Source organism: Balaenoptera ricei, chromosome 15 (assembly GCF_028023285.1).
Source record: "Balaenoptera ricei isolate mBalRic1 chromosome 15, mBalRic1.hap2, whole genome shotgun sequence".
Lineage (NCBI taxonomy): Eukaryota > Metazoa > Chordata > Mammalia > Artiodactyla > Balaenopteridae > Balaenoptera > Balaenoptera ricei.
This window is the reverse complement of record NC_082653.1, coordinates 51,055,865-51,072,542: the sequence shown is the minus strand read 5'-3', so window position 1 is coordinate 51,072,542 and position 16,678 is coordinate 51,055,865. Positions and strand designations below refer to the sequence as shown.

At 60.7% G+C, this 16,678-nt stretch overlaps 2 protein-coding genes and 2 long non-coding RNA genes across 6 annotated transcripts; 1 reads left to right on the top strand and 3 right to left on the bottom strand.

Annotated features, from left to right (window-relative positions):
- The first annotated feature begins 57 nt into the window (after nucleotides 1–57).
- Nucleotides 58–7,655, top strand: LOC132348804 (mesothelin-like protein). The gene is made up of 15 exons (XM_059896712.1): nucleotides 58–97; nucleotides 865–985; nucleotides 2,009–2,129; nucleotides 3,116–3,201; nucleotides 3,326–3,452; nucleotides 3,536–3,726; nucleotides 4,012–4,102; nucleotides 4,311–4,456; nucleotides 4,790–4,973; nucleotides 5,051–5,206; nucleotides 5,279–5,406; nucleotides 6,019–6,149; nucleotides 6,232–6,326; nucleotides 6,542–6,797; nucleotides 7,196–7,655. Exons 1-15 carry the CDS (start codon nucleotides 58–60, stop codon nucleotides 7,447–7,449), a joined length of 2,127 nt encoding a protein of 708 aa, XP_059752695.1. The 3' UTR covers nucleotides 7,450–7,655.
- LOC132348806 (uncharacterized) lies at nucleotides 968–3,695 on the bottom strand. The gene is made up of 3 exons (XR_009497561.1): nucleotides 3,522–3,695; nucleotides 2,513–2,660; nucleotides 968–1,040 (listed from the first exon to the last, which is right to left on the bottom strand). It is a non-coding gene; the product is annotated as an uncharacterized LOC132348806 (long non-coding RNA).
- On the bottom strand, nucleotides 4,881–5,833 carry LOC132348805 (uncharacterized). Its single transcript, XR_009497560.1, has 3 exons — nucleotides 5,644–5,833; nucleotides 5,448–5,555; nucleotides 4,881–5,188 (listed from the first exon to the last, which is right to left on the bottom strand). It is a non-coding gene; the product is annotated as an uncharacterized LOC132348805 (long non-coding RNA).
- Nucleotides 7,656–7,969: 314 nt separating the features above from the next.
- Nucleotides 7,970–11,379, bottom strand: MSLN (mesothelin). Of its 3 annotated transcripts, XM_059896703.1 has the most exons (11): nucleotides 11,314–11,379; nucleotides 11,089–11,173; nucleotides 10,451–10,494; nucleotides 10,256–10,346; nucleotides 9,830–10,008; nucleotides 9,583–9,738; nucleotides 9,265–9,407; nucleotides 9,059–9,186; nucleotides 8,643–8,737; nucleotides 8,259–8,445; nucleotides 7,970–8,183 (listed from the first exon to the last, which is right to left on the bottom strand). In XM_059896703.1, the coding sequence occupies exons 2-11, from the start codon at nucleotides 11,168–11,170 to the stop codon at nucleotides 8,089–8,091; spliced, it is 1,200 nt and encodes a 399-aa protein (XP_059752686.1). In that variant the 5' UTR covers nucleotides 11,171–11,173; nucleotides 11,314–11,379; the 3' UTR covers nucleotides 7,970–8,088. The 3 variants fall into 3 exon arrangements, with proteins under 3 accessions (XP_059752686.1, XP_059752684.1, XP_059752685.1); XM_059896701.1 differs by lacking the exons at nucleotides 10,256–10,346; nucleotides 10,451–10,494; XM_059896702.1 differs by lacking the exons at nucleotides 10,256–10,346; nucleotides 10,451–10,494; nucleotides 11,314–11,379 and having other exon boundaries at nucleotides 11,089–11,180.
- Between the last annotated feature and the right edge of the window lie 5,299 nt (nucleotides 11,380–16,678).

The window sequence follows — 16,678 nt, the reverse complement described above, 5'->3', positions numbered from 1 at the left end:
CTCCTCTCCAGCTTGACCCGGACCCGCTGCCTCTGACCCTGGTGCCTTCCTGCCAGGATGACCAGTGGGCACTGCACAGCCATGGGCCCCAGAGCAGGTGAGATGACTCTCCCTCCCCCTCTTGGGGGGCAGCTCCCATGGCCAGCTCCTCGGGGTGGCAGGATCACCCTCTTTCCTCCTGAGCCTCTACTGGGGGTCTGGGAAGGGAAGGGGGTGGCACAGATGGGGCACTGTGGATGGGGGTCCTGTTGGGGACAAGGCAGGGAGAAGGGGGGCCATGGCTAGAAGGGACTGAGCAACCGAGGAGCAGGAGAAGGTGGTAGCTGACCCCTGTCCCTCTGCTCAGGGGTTTCAGGGCTCAGACTGTGAAGACAGAGCCACAGGGGGTGGAGGGAGAAGGTGCACACATGTGGACACTGGTAGGCATGCACACAGGCCATCACATAGGTGTGCACATGCTTCCACACAGTCACATGCCACCAGCTACACATGCGAACACGTCGTCACATGAGTGTATACACTGCCACACCAGCAGGCACACAGGTCTACTGTGTAGTCATGCATGCCATCCCACACATGTACACCCCACCACACTTATGTATACACCACCACCCCTGTACATACCATTAGGGGCACAGGCATACAGCATCAGACAGTTGTGTATACAGGTAGACACACTGCCACACATGTTCACCTGATCACACAGCACGCTCAGACCCAGGCTGGCACACAGGTGACCAGCACCGTGGAGCTCCCAAGGACTCTGTATTGGGGCTGTCACAGGCCCACCCGGGACACAGGGAGCCCTGGGGAGACCCACACTGGACGCTCCCACACAGATGCTTATGGCCTGTTCTGTTCCAGGTGCCCTGGTGAGCCTGGGCCTCGCCTTCCTGGTGTCACTCACTGCCCACTGCTCTCATCCCCAGGCCGAGGGTGCCACCCAGGGAGGGCTGGATGTCAGCGGGGCCAACCTGTGGGCCAGGTGAGTGCAGGTTCGGAGTCACAATCAAGTTTCCGCAGCAGATTCCTTGGCAGGCCTGGGTGGGGGTGAGGAGGGACCATTTCCAGGGTCTGCATTTGACGGCCCAGGCATGGCCGGGGCAGGACTCTGATTCCCGGCTCCGATATGGGGGGCCTGGCCCTGCCTGCCCAGGTCACTCACTGGAGATGGCTCAGGGCAGCTGGTGTCCTTCATCAGAGTCACACCCACATGGCTGGGACAGGACCCCAGGCCATCGCGGCTGGCTGGGGCCCAGGTCCCCCCTCCTCGGCCCGGCAGACAATCACTTTTTTTTTTTTCTGGGGGATGCCGTGTCATGTGGCATGTGGGATCTTAGTTCCCCGACCAGGGATCAAACCCACACCCCTTGCATTGGAAGCACGGAGTCTTAACCACTGGACTTCCAGGGAACTCCCAACAATCATTTCTTGTCCTGAGGCCTCTCAGCTTTCTTCTTTCCGCCCCAAGCTTTGCTGCCCTCTCAGGTCCCAAACTGAGACTCTGTCCTGGTGGGGGTTGGAGGCCACTGATCTGCCATCAATCAATTGATCAATCAGTTGACTGATCAGGCAGGGCTGGAGGCCAAGATGGACCAGCTGGGCCCAGGCTAAGGTCTCATGAGGCCTGACCCTCTCCTGTGCACGGATCTTACTAGATTCACATCACAAGGAAGGCCTGGCTGCAGTCACCCAACAGGTGCCCTTCAAAACCTCAGCCATCGCTGGGACCTCAGAGCCCCAAGCTCTAGAACTGGGCCTCAACCAGATCCTGAGTCTGGACAGGGGCCACTTTTAAGCCCGGCTCATAGCACAGAGCCCAGCACCAACAGGGCGCCCTCAGGGGAAATGTGTGGTGTGCATATGCTGGCAGCCAGAGCCTTGCTGTCCACACCTCCTGTGTCTCTCACCCCCACCCTGTGTTGAGGAGTCTGACCTCCACCCCAAATGCTGCAGTCTGGGGCCCCTACTCCCTCTGTCCCTCACTGTCTGTCTCCTTTCTGCCCAGTGCCAACACCTCCCTCCTGCAAGGCTTCTGGTGCCAGCTGGCCAGTCAGCTGTCCCGGGACCAGCTTGCCGCTCTGATCAGGAGGATGGAGACGCAGCATGTCCTCCTCGGAGCCTGGCAGGTCAGCGGCGGCCCCTGCTGAGACTGCCTGGGTGTCGAGGGTAAGGGCAGACTCCCTGGAGAAGGGCCCCGGGGACGGGCAGGAAGGGAGGCATCCCTGGCAGAGGACCCAGGCAGCAAGGGCCAGGAATGTGGTGCCAGGACACGGAGTAGCTCTCCTGAGCACAAGGGCCCTGTGCTGGAGAGCTGTACTGATTGTCTCTAAGCCGACACAAGATGCGCCTCTCCGGTCACCCGACGGACAGTAAGTCAGCCTCTGAGGTGGGCTTCTCCCTCCCCTGGGTGATGTTCCAGTGTGGCCCACTTTGGACTGTTTCCAGGACTTCTCACCAATCACCCACAGACCCCTGCCTCTTGTTCTTGGTTTGGTGAGGGCTTGCCTACCTGGCCTCCATCTGGCACCTGTGGCCAATCCTCCGGGCTCCCCGAGGACGAGGGGTCTTCCAGCCTGCTGGCCTCTCCTCCACCTGGGCTGTGAGAGGGGTCAGCTGAGCCCACCTGGACCCACAGCTGACCCAAGCGTCACCAGTCCCTGAGTTTAATAAAAGGAAGGAAAGAAGGAAAGCTATTATTTTGTCTTATTATAAAATTAATATGAAATTAGTAATAAATCTGAAACAACCCCAAAGTAGGCCAAGTAAGTGGGACAAAACGTCCAGGCAGGGGTGCATTGGATAAGCAGACCCTCAGTGAGCCAATGTGGTGCAGTGGGGGCTGGGGTGGGCAAGGGCCTGATGCCAGAGGGGAGGGGGCTCTCAGGCTGGGTTTGACCCGTTCTGAGGCAGGTTCTCATGTGGAGGTTGAGGCAGGAAGAGGAAAACATGAAGTCCAGGGACAGAGAGCCAGCAGGCAGAAGGAGGGGACGGGTGGACGTGGGGACGGGCGGGGGATGAGAGGTAGGTGGGGGACACTAAGACGGGCAGAGGGAAAGGGGCTGGGCGAGCCCCCGGCCGGGCAAGGAAGTGACACGCTGCCTGCCCTCCCCAGCTCAGCTGTCTGGCCAACCTGGCCGCACAGCAAGGCCTGCAGGGCGACTTTGAGCTCCACCCCACCAACCTGCTGCTCTTCTACGAGTGAGTGCCCCTCCCCACCCAGCGCCCAGCCGCGTGGCCTGAGCGTGCTCCCCAGGGACACCTCAGTCACTCAGAGGCCCCCCAGTTGGCCCCCCTCCTGACAGCCCCCCAACCTTCCCAACAGCCTGACACAGGTGAGGGAAGCTGACTGCCAGGCCTTTGTCCGCCGTGCCGCCCAGGGCAACACAGGGCTGCTGGCCAACCTGCCCGACCAGAGGGCCACCCTGCGGCACAGGGCCCTGGCCTGCCTGGTAGGCACTGTGGGCCGGCCGGGCCAGGACAGGACGGGTGACGGGCAGTGGGACCAGGCTCATGCTGACCTGCTGTCCTGCAGGGAGGGCCCCGCCCGAGCCTCAGCACCTCCGACCTGCTGCTCCTTGGGGTCCTGGTGTGTGACATGGATGCGTCCAGCATCATGGCTGCAGACCCCCATGTGCTGCAGAACCTGCAGCGCTGTCCCCAGCTGATGGCCACCCAGCAGGCCGCCCTCAACAGGCTGCTGGCCAGCGGCAGGACCAGGCTCGGGTGAGTGGGGGCCCATGCCTTCTGCCCAGGCCTCCCCTCCTCCAGCAGATAGAGGAGGCAGCCTGGGGATCGATGTCCACAGCCCTACTGACGTCTAACCTCTGACCCAGCTCCCACCCCACTCTGACGCTGCAGCCTGTGGGGTATGGGTTTGGGGTGCCCAGAGGCCTGGGGTGGGAGAGTCTCTGCTGGGCAGGCCCTGGGAACGGCACTCAGGGAGGGCAGGTGGTCTGAGGGGTCTGGGTGCTGCTCAGGGCCCGACACAGAGCCCCCTTTGCACACCAGGCCCCCTGGCTCCTGGAACCTGGAGGGGCTGCAGGCTCTGGGACCCCTAGCCACCTACATCAGCCCCAGCCTGTGGATGCAGGTGCAGGAGGTAGGGCAGCGCCCCGGGGCAGGTGGGGATCCAGCCAACCTTCCACCAGCCTGCCCAGGCCTGATGGTCGGCCAGCAGCCACTCTGATGCCCAAGTGCTGTCCCCAGTCGCTCCCCATCACAGAGTTTCTGTCTGTGGGGAGGAAGGAGGGAACAGGTAGCCCTGGTGGCCCTCCCCAGGGTATGGACTCTCCAGGCCCGCCCACCAGGCCATAGGCCTGGACTTCTTTGGCAGCATAGTGGCCACGTGCTGGGCAGGGCAGCTCAGCCAGCGTGATACCAAGCGCTTCGGCACTGGCTTCCTCGAGGTCAAGGCCAAGTTGGTACCCTCACGGCCCAAGCGGGACACAGGTCAGTGTGGCCACCATGGCCTGGGGATTTCGCATCTCCCCCTGCTCGGGCTCCTCATCCCGGAGTGGGGTCAACAGAGGCATGGCATCCTCTGCCTGGACCTCCTGAGCTTGGCCCAGGGTCTCTGTCCAGGTTGGGGGGAGTGGTCAGAGTCTGGTGGGGCTGGACTGGGAGTTGAGACCAAGGTCAGGGTTGAGTCAGTCTGGTCCAGGCCAAGTTTTTAGCTAGGAGTCAAGCTTGGGAAGGGTCAAGGTTAGGAGTGAGGTGGGGCCCAAAGTCAGCAGCAGTGCTGACCAGCTGGGTCCTCAACACCCGCACTCCACCTTGCCACAGAGAGACCCTTCATCCGTGGCGACATCACTGCGGCCATGCTGCACGACGACCTCTTCCTGGTGCGCTACGACTGCGTGCAGCTCGAGTCCTGCCTGGGCAGCCTTGTGCTCAGGGCCAACCTGGACCCCCTGCTGCAGCACCCACTGCCCGCCCAGTACCAGCAAGTCATCAAGGCCAAGCTGGCTCAGGTGCGCCAGCGACTGGCAGTGGGAGGCGGGTGGCAGGCCGGCTGTGTGGCCTGACCACCACCTGCCTCCCACTGCAGGTCTACCCAGGCGGCGTCCCCGAGGAGCAGCTGCAGCTCATCCCCTTGCTGGCCTACCTCTACTCCCGCGCAGAGATTGGCCAGTGGCACATCACGTCCAAGGACACGGTCGTGGCCCTGCTGGCCCCAGACGGGGCCCTGGAGAACAACACAGAGGTGAGGGCGGGGGTGGGGGTGGGCGGGGGACCCCACTGACCCTGGCTTTGCAGACCCCAACCCTGCCCGCAGGCCATCCTGCAGAAGTTCCTGGACCACAACGGCACCATCACCAGTGCCCTGCTTCTGGCCATCGGGGGCTCCCACCTCTGTTGGATGAGCCCCCGCCAGATCCAGGCCATCCGGCCCTTGGAGTTTTGGTGAGCCCACCCAGCAACCCACCCCCACGCCTCGGAGCCACCTCCACTCCTTGGCCGAGGAAGGATCCGGTGGGGGCCCAGGCCAGGCCATTGTAGGTGATTAGCTTCTTTTCTATGGCCTCCGTAACAAAGGATTACAAACAGAGTGGCTAAAAACAACAGAAATGTGTCCTCTCACAGTCTGGAAGCCAGAAGTCTGAAATTAAGGTGTCAGCAGGGCTGGGCTCCCTCTGAAACCTGTAGGGGAGGCTCCTTCCTGCCTCTTCTAGCTTCGGGGCTGCATCACCCCCATCTCTGCCTCTGTCACAGCTGGCTTCCCACTGTGTCTGTGTCCAAGTTTCCTTCTTCTTATGACACCAGTCGTTAGATTTAAGGCCCATCCTAAATCAGTATGACCACATCTTAATTTGATTACAGCTACAATTAGGAAAGACCCTATTTCCAGATAAGCTCACATTCTGAGGTTCTGAGTGGACGTGAACTTGGAGGAGACACTACTGAACCTAGCACGGAGAGCAAGAGGAAAGCTGTGGTTCAGAAAGAGGGAGCCAGGCCCAGCGTCCAGAGGGGGAGGGGCCTCTGGCCTGCCCCTCAGCCTCACCCCCCACCCAGTCTGGCCGGAGCCCTGGACATCACCTCCTGCCCTCAGAGCCGCAAGAACCTGCCCTGCGACAAGGCCCGAGAAGCCTTCGGCAGCGCCAGAACCACACACGCCTACTACAGCTTCACGCACCCCCACCTCGGTGAGACCTCGCCCTGCGTAGGGCACGCCTCCCGGAAGCCCCGCCCCGGAAGCCCCACTCCTCACCGCTGCCCCGCCCCTAGGCGGTACCCCCGTGGAGGAGCTACGGCACCTGGCCCAGGCTACCGTCTCCGTGGACATTGACACTTTCACCAATCTGAACCCCCGAGTGCTGCAGGTGGGCCCGGGGGCTACCCGTCATGGGGTGGGGCAGGGCTGGCCTAGCCGAGGATGCCTAGGTTACGGTCTGCAGGCCCCAACACCCACCCCAAAGTCGGAGGTGTGCAGGCAGTGTGGGCCCCAGGTCACTTATCCAGGTGTGTTCTGCCGGGTCTCACCCCTGCGCTCCGGCCAAGCATTGACCCCGCCCACGACCCCTCGCTCCCCTCGCAGAGCCTGAGCGGGGGCAACGTGACGACGCTGCTGGGCCAGAACGTGGGGGACCTGCAGAAGGCTCACAGCCACCCCACCATCAGCTCCTGGCTCCGCAGCCTCAGTCAGTCAGCCCTGGGCGAGCTGGGCCTGGACACGGACCCAACCGGCCCCACCGGCCTCACCCACTCGACCACTGGGACCCCCAACACCACACCCTGGACGCCCCATCTAGTCCCCACCTCAGACTGGCCTTGGAGCACTGACCCCAGCTCAGGTATGCCTGCACCCACCCTCCCCACTCCAGCTGGCCATCCCCCCTCTGCCCTGTGTGCCCCCCCCACCCTGACTGCTACTAGCTTCTTGTCTTGCACCCAATCTCATTCAGCGTTGGCCTACTCTTTCCATCGGCCTCCTTGGGTGACATCTGGGTGACACCGGCTTCACCCTGCATTGCCTGCTGAGTAGCAGAAAGTGGAGAGTGGGGAAGCTTTGAGGTTCCCGTCGGGGCCCAGAAGAGCAGCTGTACATGGGGGTCCTCACTGCTCTTCCCCACCCACAGGGATGGTGTGAGCCCTGAGCCCGGCGCAGGGGCCGCCCAGGCCTGGGGGATGCAGGACAGCCTGGGGGCTCCCAGCTGGACTGAAGGGTGCTCCTTCCATGTTCCACCTACAGGCAGCCCACCAGCCCACCTGGGGTATCTGCCACTTGCTGTGGCCCTGCTGTCGGGCCTCCTGTGGCTGCTGTATTGGAGCACCCCGGGGCCCAGCTGGAACCACTCACAGGGCATCTGCCCCATGGCCTCCAAAGACAGCGCTGCCCCAGCACCACTTGCAGGAAAACCGGGGCTGGTAGGTGGAGCTGGATGCCTGCCTAGACCGAGATGCATGCCCCATGCCCAGGGGACCTGGCCACGTCCCACATCCTAGGGGCCTGCAGGGCCAGTCCCTGCCCACACCCAGCTCCCAGGACCTGGAGCCAGACTGAGGACCTGGGCCCAGGGTCACTGCCCCAGCCAGTGAGGGAGATGCTGCCCCTGCCGTCTGGCTTCTTCCAGATGAAGAACTGGGGCCGGGGAGGGGTTTCCGCGGACTGACTTCACCGATTGATTTGAATAAAGGACGAGGTGATCTTCCTGCCTGTGTCCCTTTGCTCTGGGCCCAAGGGGGGACAGAGACCCTCTTAGCTAGGATCAGGACTCCAGCCTGCCACTTCCTGGGGCAGCAGTGTCACCAGAAGCCACCCTGAGTGTTGGCCTGGCCTGGGGGGAGACCCAACAATGGAAACAGCATCAGGAAGGCCCTGAGGGCCCCCCTGCCTGGAGTCCCTCCCCTTTCCAAGTGCAAAGAGGAGGGGTTGAAACCCAGGGAACCCTGTCAACTGGGCCACAGCCATCAGGGCCCTCCCACCCAGTTCTCAAAACACCACAGGGCACCTCTTCAAGGGGGGATGGGGCTTCTTTTATTGAGCTCTGGTGCCCTCGGGGTCGGACAGAGACAACCCAGGCCTACTCCCAGCCAGGTGGTGTTTCCATGGCAGGGTCCAGTTCCCAGAGCACAGCAGTGGGCTCAGTTCAGGATCAAGGCCAGGAGCAGACTTGGGGTCACAGTGAGCACAGGTCCAGGTCCTAGTCTGAGGAGGTGAGGGCCTCCCGAGGAGGCCTCTGTGCAGAGAAGAGGTGACTCAGACCCTGCCCCTCACTCTGCCCGACACCACCCGGCTGGCCACCCCAGACCACCTCGGACGTTGAAGTCCAGGACCAGGTAGCCGTTGGGGGTGCCGCCGTGGAGCCCCAGTCCCAGACTGTCCAGGTCCTCCTGCGACTGCCGGGAGATCCAGTCCCGCAGCGGGCTGTTCCCCTCCTCAGCCTTCAGGCCCACCCGGTTTGCACCCAGAAGTTTCTGCACCTCAGCAATGGTCAGCGGCTGCCAAAGCCCCCAGACAGGGCTCAGGGTCTGCCTGCCTTTCCCCAGAAGGCTGCTGTCCTCTACTGTGTCCAGACCATCCCATGCTGCCCCACCCACAGACCCTGCCTTGGCCCTTCCAGACTTTGGAGGGGGCTTTGGCTGCCTCTCCTGAGACCCCGCCCCACCAGAGGCCCTGCCCTTCTCCGTGGCCCTACCAGCACAGCCTCTCTCCGCAGCTTCTTGAATGTGGCCACGTCCATGTTTATGTTCTGCTGACTGAGAGTCCGCAGGTCCTCCGTGGGGGCCCCACCTGCCCACGGGGAGAGGGGCCCCCAAGTGTGAGACCTTGCAGCAACCCCCAGTCTCACCCTCTGACAACAGGCTACCAGAAGCCACTTCCTTTACCAAGAGTCCCTTTTCCTAAGAAATTCCTGGGCCCCTGGTTTGCCTGGTGACCACCTGACCCTCTGGGTTGGAAGATAGGCTGGGGGTGCCCAGAACTCACAGGGTCTCAGCCTACACACACTTGGAGGGATGGAGGGCACATTGACCACCGGTCACACCACCAGCGGGCTGCCCAATGAGAGGGGGAGCCTCAGGGATCACGCCCCCCATGTCCTCCCGGGCTCACCCAGGTAGGGCTTGATCCTTGTGAAGTATTCAGACCCGCTCATGTTCTGGAAGGTGATGCGGGCCTTGGGGTAGAGGACAGCCATCTGCCGTGGGCTGCATGTGTCCAGGTCCTGGGGCCTGGTTGCCCTGAGGAGGCAGCATAGGGCTGGGCAGTGAGCTCGGAGCACAGCACACCCACCACACCTGACAGACCCCAGGACTCACCAAACAACGTTGAGCTGCATGAAGCCCAGCTGCTCAGGGCTGAGGAGGCACAGGTAGGTAGCGGGGAAGGTGGCCAGGGTGTCCAGTGTGGCCTTATCCAGCTGGCCCCCTCCCCCTACATAGCGGGCAATGAGGGCGGCCACCTGTGGTAGGAGGCCACTCAGTGGCTTGGAGCAGGGAGAGACATATCCCCTGGGGCCTACACAACCTCACACCCTGTGCAACCCCCAGGCCTGTACCACCTCACACTCTGTGCCCCACAGGCCTGCACAACCTCACACCCTGTGCCTGCCCCTCCCCACCTCCGCAGCCAGTCACCTGAGCATCCATCCCATGCCCTTTGCTGACTTTGAGCAGAGATTTCACGGTCTCCAGGGAAGTCACATTCCACTTGTGGATGTCCTCGGGGTTCACCCAAAGGAAGAAGTACCTCAGGTGCTGGATCAGGGACTCAGGGTACCCCTGTGGGTAGACCTTCCGGGGGAAGGGACTATGAGGGCCGCCGCCACTCCCCGGGCAGCTGGGAAGACTGCGCTACAGCAGACAGGCGGGAGTCCTGAACTACCTCATCCAATTTGCGCTTGAAAATGTGCAGCTGCTGGTAGGTGAAGGGCACCAGGTTCACCTGGTCCATCTGAGCGGCCAGCAGGGCTCCGTCCACACAAGCCTCCAGCTCCCACTCCTCGTAGAAGACAAGGTTTTCGTCCACCACTTGGGCCTTCCGCCCCGGGGGGCAGGCCTTCTCTGCAGGGGCAAGCAGTGGGTTGGGGGCTGGACATCTCCTGTCAACCTCCTCTTCCTTCCGCACCTGCGCTGGAACCCTGGGCACCACATGACTCTCCAGGCCTCAGTTTACCCATTAGCAAAATGGAGCAATTTTGTTCACTCTCCTGCATTGTCATGATTGAATGAGCTAAGTGGCTAGGAAGGGCTGCAGGTGTGGACAGGTGAGACCTCACAGTCTCACAACACAGCCGGGCACCGTGCTCACTCTCTGTGCCCCGCTGGGCCCTCGGAAGGATGACGGTCACCTCAGGCCGCTGCCAGGACAGGTCCTGTTGCAGCCATGGGGTCATGACACCCTGAGAACAGAGCAGGGCTGGGACTGAGCCGCGAGTGTCCTGGCTTCCAAGGACCCCCACCCAGGGCCAGAAAACCCTCCCCTGATTCCCCAGAGGGGCCTTACCAGTTCTGTGTCTGCAGCCTGGGCCCTGGAAGGTAGCACCCACCCTGCAGGGGAAGGGACACCAGGCTCGAGGGGATGGCAGGGGCTCCACCCAGGGGAGGAAGGAGGCAAAGCCGGCCCCTCCCAGCCCCGCGCACACTCCATGGGTGTGGAAGCAGAGGGTTAGGCCCCTCACCCTATGATGTCACGGCCCACAACACCAAACCAGGGAGCACAGGCCTCCCACATCCTCCTCCTGGGGCCCCTCTGCTCAGGGCAGGCAGAAACCTGTCCCATGGGCACCCTCAGTTTGGCCTGTGCCCCCATCACCACCCTGCCTCTGCCTCCAACCCCATAGGGCACTGTGGTGCAGCGGGGGTGCCAGACACAGTCACCTCTGGGGACAGAGAGAAGGCTAACAGCCTGCCTGGGACTCAAGGCACCTGCGGAGATTCAGGACACTTCTCTGGAATCAGGGGCACCTGCCCAGGACTCGGGACACCTGCCCGGGAAGGGGCTGGGGGGCACTGCCCACAGCCGGAGAGGACATGTAGAGCAGGTAGAGCCTTTCCTAAGGCCCCGACCCCCTGAGGACCCTCGGCTGCCCTCTGTGCTCTGTGCACACCAGCGTTTTGCGGCAACCCGCCCTCATGACTCACCGAAGCTGAGAAGGAGCAAGAGGCTGCCGTGGGTGGGAGACCCACAGGACCCCAGGCGGGGTTGAGCAGTCTGCAAGGCCATAGTCTGTGGAGGACAGCCACTCTGATGTCCCCCCTGCTTCCCCGCCCCCACCATGTCCCCCTACCCATGACACTGCCCCGGGCCAGTGCGGGGCCTTGGGGGGCTGCAGGGGCCTCAGGCCCCGGAGGGCTCCCGGGTCGAACCTTCACAGGCCTCCACAGCAGTGTCTGTGCTGCCACTGGCCCTTCTCTCAGAACCAACCAGCACGCCTGCCCCACCCCCTCCGGGAAACTGGCCCCTTCAGCCAGGGGTGTCAGGTCTGAGTCAGCCTGGCCCCCAGCTGTGAGGGCCCCAGCGGGCAGCCAGCAGCTGGCGCCTGTCCTCTCTCCGTGCAGGGCAGGGCCGGGCAGAACAGGGCAGGAGAGTTTCGTGCGAGGAGGCAGGGCCGCCTCTGGCTCTGGCTGGCCTCGGTTTCCCCCACTCAAAACAGGGGAGCTGAGCAGTTCGGGGCTGGGGGTCAGGCTGAGCGACCCCTCACCCTGCAGCGTGGCCATCCTCCCCTCCCACCCACAGCCGCAGGTGCTGGGCTTTGTGCAAACCCAGGGCCCTGCCAGGTGGACAAGGCCGGCAGGGCCCACCAGCCCACTGCTTTCCCTTCTGAGGTCGCTCCCAAAGCAGAGGCCTGGGCAGTACCAGAGGGAGTTCCCTGGTAGCCTAGCGGTTAGGACTGCGGGCTCTCACTACCGTGACCCGGATTCAATCTCTGGTCAAGGAACTGAGATCCCATGTGCCGTGTGGCATGGCCAAAAAAAAACAACAACAAAGGGTGACACCCCTTCCCACCTGCCAGCCCTTAGGGTGGGGCAGTGGGTGGGCATTCTGGGGAGACCCCCGTGTGCTCTCTGAAGTGGGGTTTGGGGCCTGTGGACCAGTGTGGGTGGTAGGTGGGTGGGGAGCCACTCCCCACAGAATATTGTCCCGGACTAGGTAGGGGCCTGCAGGAGACCAAACTGCCTTCCACACCTGCCCCTCCCAGGGAGCCGGAGGCCACCTAGGGCTGGTGGAATGGAACCATCCCCTCCCCCAAACCTCCACCCAGGCCTGTGTTGGCCCCACCCCTGGCTCAGAAATTGGCAGCGGTGGGGGCGGGGGCACGCTTATGCTTCAGCAACCCCTTTCAGCAGGGCAAAGAGCCCAGCCTGCGGGGAGTGTCCTGGGGAGCTCCCCTCCCCTACCAGGCCCCCAGAACAGAAAAGAGGCGGTTGAGTGGGGCCCCTGCCCCTGGGGTGGGTGAGGCCAGGCAGGAGCTGTGCCTCCCCCTGCTGTCTCCCCTCAGCCCCCACCCCAGCCCCGTGTAACCAGGGGGGACCCCTTGCACCCCAGGTAGGGGCTCCCTCAGAACCCCTGCAGCCCACCGTGGGCCCTAGAATCTGCAACCTTCACACCTCCTACCCCCAGATATGCCAGGTTGGGGCCACAGAGGCACCTCAGCTGTCTTAGGGCTGCAGCTTCCAGAGTGGCCCAAGTGTGACCTGCCAGAGTCACGTCTGTTTCAGGCAGTCCAGGGCACGCATATTTGTGTGACAAGGAAACAGTCCCCTCACCACGCTCTGTCTCCCTATACAAGGCTGCTCAGATGCTTCCCTTTCTGGTACCTGGGATGGTCCCATCTTCGACCCTGAGTCCTTCAAGACCAATGTCCACCTGGTCATCTGTCACTCATTAACCACCTGCACACTCCCTGAGTGCCTACTGCATGCTGGCTCCTGCAGAGATGCTGGCACATGCTGGAGCAGGTGATTCGGGCCCTGCCCAGGACCTGGGGGTGGGCCTGTCTGCTAGCATGTGGGGTCTGGGGTCTGAGTGGACCACAAGCTCATCAGAGTGGTGTGTGAGGTAGAGGCAGCTGTGTCAGTGACAGAGGAATGGCCAGCTCCAACCCTGAGCCTAAGAACCATGAGCTCACAGCCTCCAGCAGGTGTGCAGCTGCAGGACACTGGCTGAAGCTCTCTCCTGCCCCACCTGTCTCACCCACCCCAGCCCAACCTCGGTTCCCAAGGTCTGGCCCTCAAGTGGTGGCAAATGAAGTCAGACCACATTCCCTGCCAGCCTCAGGTCTGTCTGGTGAGAGCGGGAAGGGGCACAGATCACAGGTCTAGGGTCTTTGATGCAGGGTCATTTAGTCTTCCCCAAGCACAGAGATGCTGTGTGGCTAGCCTGGGGTCACACAGCATGTCAGGAGCAGCTAGGGCAAGGGTACAGCTGACCGAGGGCACAGCCCTCTGAGGCCAGGGGAGGTTGTCCTCGCTGTTCCCCAAGTGCAGTGAGGACTAGGGTGGAGGCATCCATGGTGGGCAGGGGTGGGGGCTGCCCTATCTCCCCCAGCCTGCTTGTTTGGGTCCCAGTACCAGCCTCCGCCTAATCCCTGCTCCCACCCAGAGCCTGCTTGGCTGGAGGTACTGAAGGAGGTGTCCCCTCCCTCACCTCCCCAAGCATGCCCTCCATCATGGCCCCACCCCACACAGATTAGGCCAAGGTCAGCCCCTCATGAGCCTGGAGCCTAGGCTGGGTGCCGGCAGACCCCAGTCACCTCCCCAGGGTCCAGGGGAGCCCTGCCCATGGTGACTCTGATGTTCCAGGATTACCAGCCAGTTCTGCGCGTCTTCTGACTCGGTTTCCTCAACTGGGAAGCAGGAGGGCAAGAGGTGGGAGCCTCTGGGGTCTGTCAAGGGAGACAAACAAGGCTCGGGCCAGCAGCTGGGAGCAGCAGTACTCAGGCCCATAGGAATGCGTGGGTGGAGACCTGGGGAGGGGCTGCAGGGGGTGGGGGGAGCCACCTCTGCCTCTCCCTCCCTGGGCGGTCATGGGAGCTCCGGGTGGGCTGACCGTCAGGTACCAGGCATGTGTGCGGAGCCAAGGCCTCACCTCGTGGGGTCTTACTCTCCCATTTCTCAGGTGGTACAACAGAGGTTCAGTGCCGCTGAGAGGCCACAATTGCAGGGCAAGGCAAGGGCATGGTCCCCATCGCCCCCCACCCACGGCTGGTGCCCTGAGGGTCTCCACCCCAGTCAGCAGGTTCTGGGTGGTGGCCGCCTGGCCAGGATGTGACTCCCTGACTCCCGGGAGTGAGTTCCAGGCTCAGGTCGGCGCGGTGGTGCAGTGGTCAGGTGGGGGGCTGCGGGAGCTCACCTGCCCAGGCACTGGCCATCTCCCGGATGGGAGGTGGAGGCCACCTTTGTGCTGGCCAGACGCCAGTGTCCGCACGCGGATCCTGGCACCACAGCCTTTGTGTGTGCCCCTGGAGCCAGAGTCCCTGGTGGCTCCCTCGATCTCCCCCACCCTGCCCCGCTACCCTCCTATACTTTTGTGAATAGGAGTTGCCTGTGTGGAATCTGTCCGGTTTATGACCTCTCTCCGTGGGCTGGGTTTTCTATCATGTACAGCTGAGCCAAATGCTAATTAGTACAGAATTCAGGAAGGCTGCCAGGTACAAGAACCAACTCACAGAAAGAGTAAGTGCCTTTAAAAAAAAAAAAAAAAAAAGTCCTTTCCATAGATAACAACTGAAAAATTCTGGACAAAATATAAAAAAAACCAGTTCCCTAAGGGCTCTGGGGAGTGAAGGAAACAAGCCAGATTTTGGACGGGAATTGATACTTGAGGGAAGATGCCAGCGTGGATTTCCCTTTGTGGGTGTGGCTTTGTGGTGTGGGGTGCTCAGACACCAGCAGAAATCCCACCATCTTTCTGGCCGAAAGAGCCAAAGGAAGGAGCCCAGAATAACCAGACAGCAGAGAGCGTGTGGAGAACTCTGAAAAGGAGAGAGCCAGAGGAGGGGACCCCAAATTCTGTGTACCAACTCTACCCAGGCCTCTTGCTGACCCCTGAATCATGTGTGTGCAAGGCAGACAGCTCAAATGACAAACTGGCTGAGACTAAGCTCTGCACTCTCCGGGAGTGGCAGAGGTCACAGTTCAAGTATGACCAAGTTCATTGCCTGCCCAAACAGAAGCAGCAACACTCTTTGTAGGAATATAACAGAATGCAGTGTCTACACAACGAAACAGTCACAATGTTCATGATAAAATCAAAAACTGCTCAGCACAGGGAGAGCTGGGAGACTGTGACCCATTCTCCAGGGAAAAGAATCTGCTGAGGCCACGGTAAGACAGTATTAGAATTACCAGACAACGAGGTCATGGAAAAATGGGTTCTCATGAATGCAGAGGTAGGAAAAAAATGAAAATATTTTTAAAAGAACCAAATAGGAAATTTTAGAAATGAAAAATACAAAATCTGGAATTTAAAAATTCACTAGATGGACTTAACAGGATTAATCACTTCCAACTGAGGGTTAGGTGGGGCCCCCCAATTGCACAGTTAAATGAATTTTGAGATGTGGATGGAAGGTTCCTCTGTGCCCACTTGCAGGAACTGCAGTTTGAGCCCAAAAGACACAGCGGCTGCAGTGTGGGTGGGAGTGGACAGTTCACTTCCTGTTTTAACTTTGATGGCACAGGAGGCGTATGAAACACGTTACTTTTGTTGTTAAAATGATGGTCATGCAGTACGTGTTTTGTGTGTAAGCTCTGTTTTCCCTTGTAATTTTAGGTTGCCTTCGTTAAGAAACACTATCAGGGGACTTCCCTGGTGGTACAGTGGCTAAGAATCTGCCTGTCAATGCAGGGCACACAGGTTTGATCCCTGGTCCGGGAAGATCCCACATGCCGCGGAGCAACTAAACTTGTGCGCCACAACTACTGAGCCTGCGTGCCTAGAGCCCGTGCTCCACAACAAGAGAAGCCACCGCAATGAGAAGCCCGTGCACCACAACGAAGAATAGCGCCCGCTCGCCACAACTAGAGAAAGCCCACGCGCAGCAACGAAGACCCAACGCAGCCAAATAAATAAATAAATAAATAAATTTATTTTTTAAAAAAAGAAACACTATCAGGTCAGAAGCAAAAGCTAAATTCCAAAGCCATTTGGTGTTCGATAATTCAGGTTAAAGGAACAACATTGAATTGTATGCTTTAAGTGGGTAAGTTGCATGGTGTGGGAATTCTTTCTCAGGAAAGCTGTTTTTAAAAGACAGGCCAAAGATCTGAACAGACAGTTCATAAAAGAAGACGTCTGAATGGCCGATAAGCACATGAAAAGATGCCCAACTCACTGGGGAGATGCAGATCAAACCCCCCACAAGACACACCCGCCAGAACGAGGACACTTAAAGGGTCTGACAAGGAAAGTGTGTCTCGGGTGTGGGGCAGTGGGACTCACACCTGGTGGTGGGAGCACAAGGTAGTGCGGGCATTTCTGCTGGGCATTTTTTGTTTTTGTTTGGCCACGCCGTGCAGCTTGTGGGCTCTTAGTCCCCCGACCAGGGATCGAACCCAGGTCCCTGGCAATGGAAGCGCAGAGTCCTAACCACTGGACCGCCAGGGAAGTCCCTTGACTAAGTTATTAAAGCCATCTCCTGCCATAAGCAAAGGGACAGAAGATCAGTATAATGGTCATCACTGGATACAAGAAGGTGAGCTTAAGGTCCCATACACTTTTCTGGTCCAT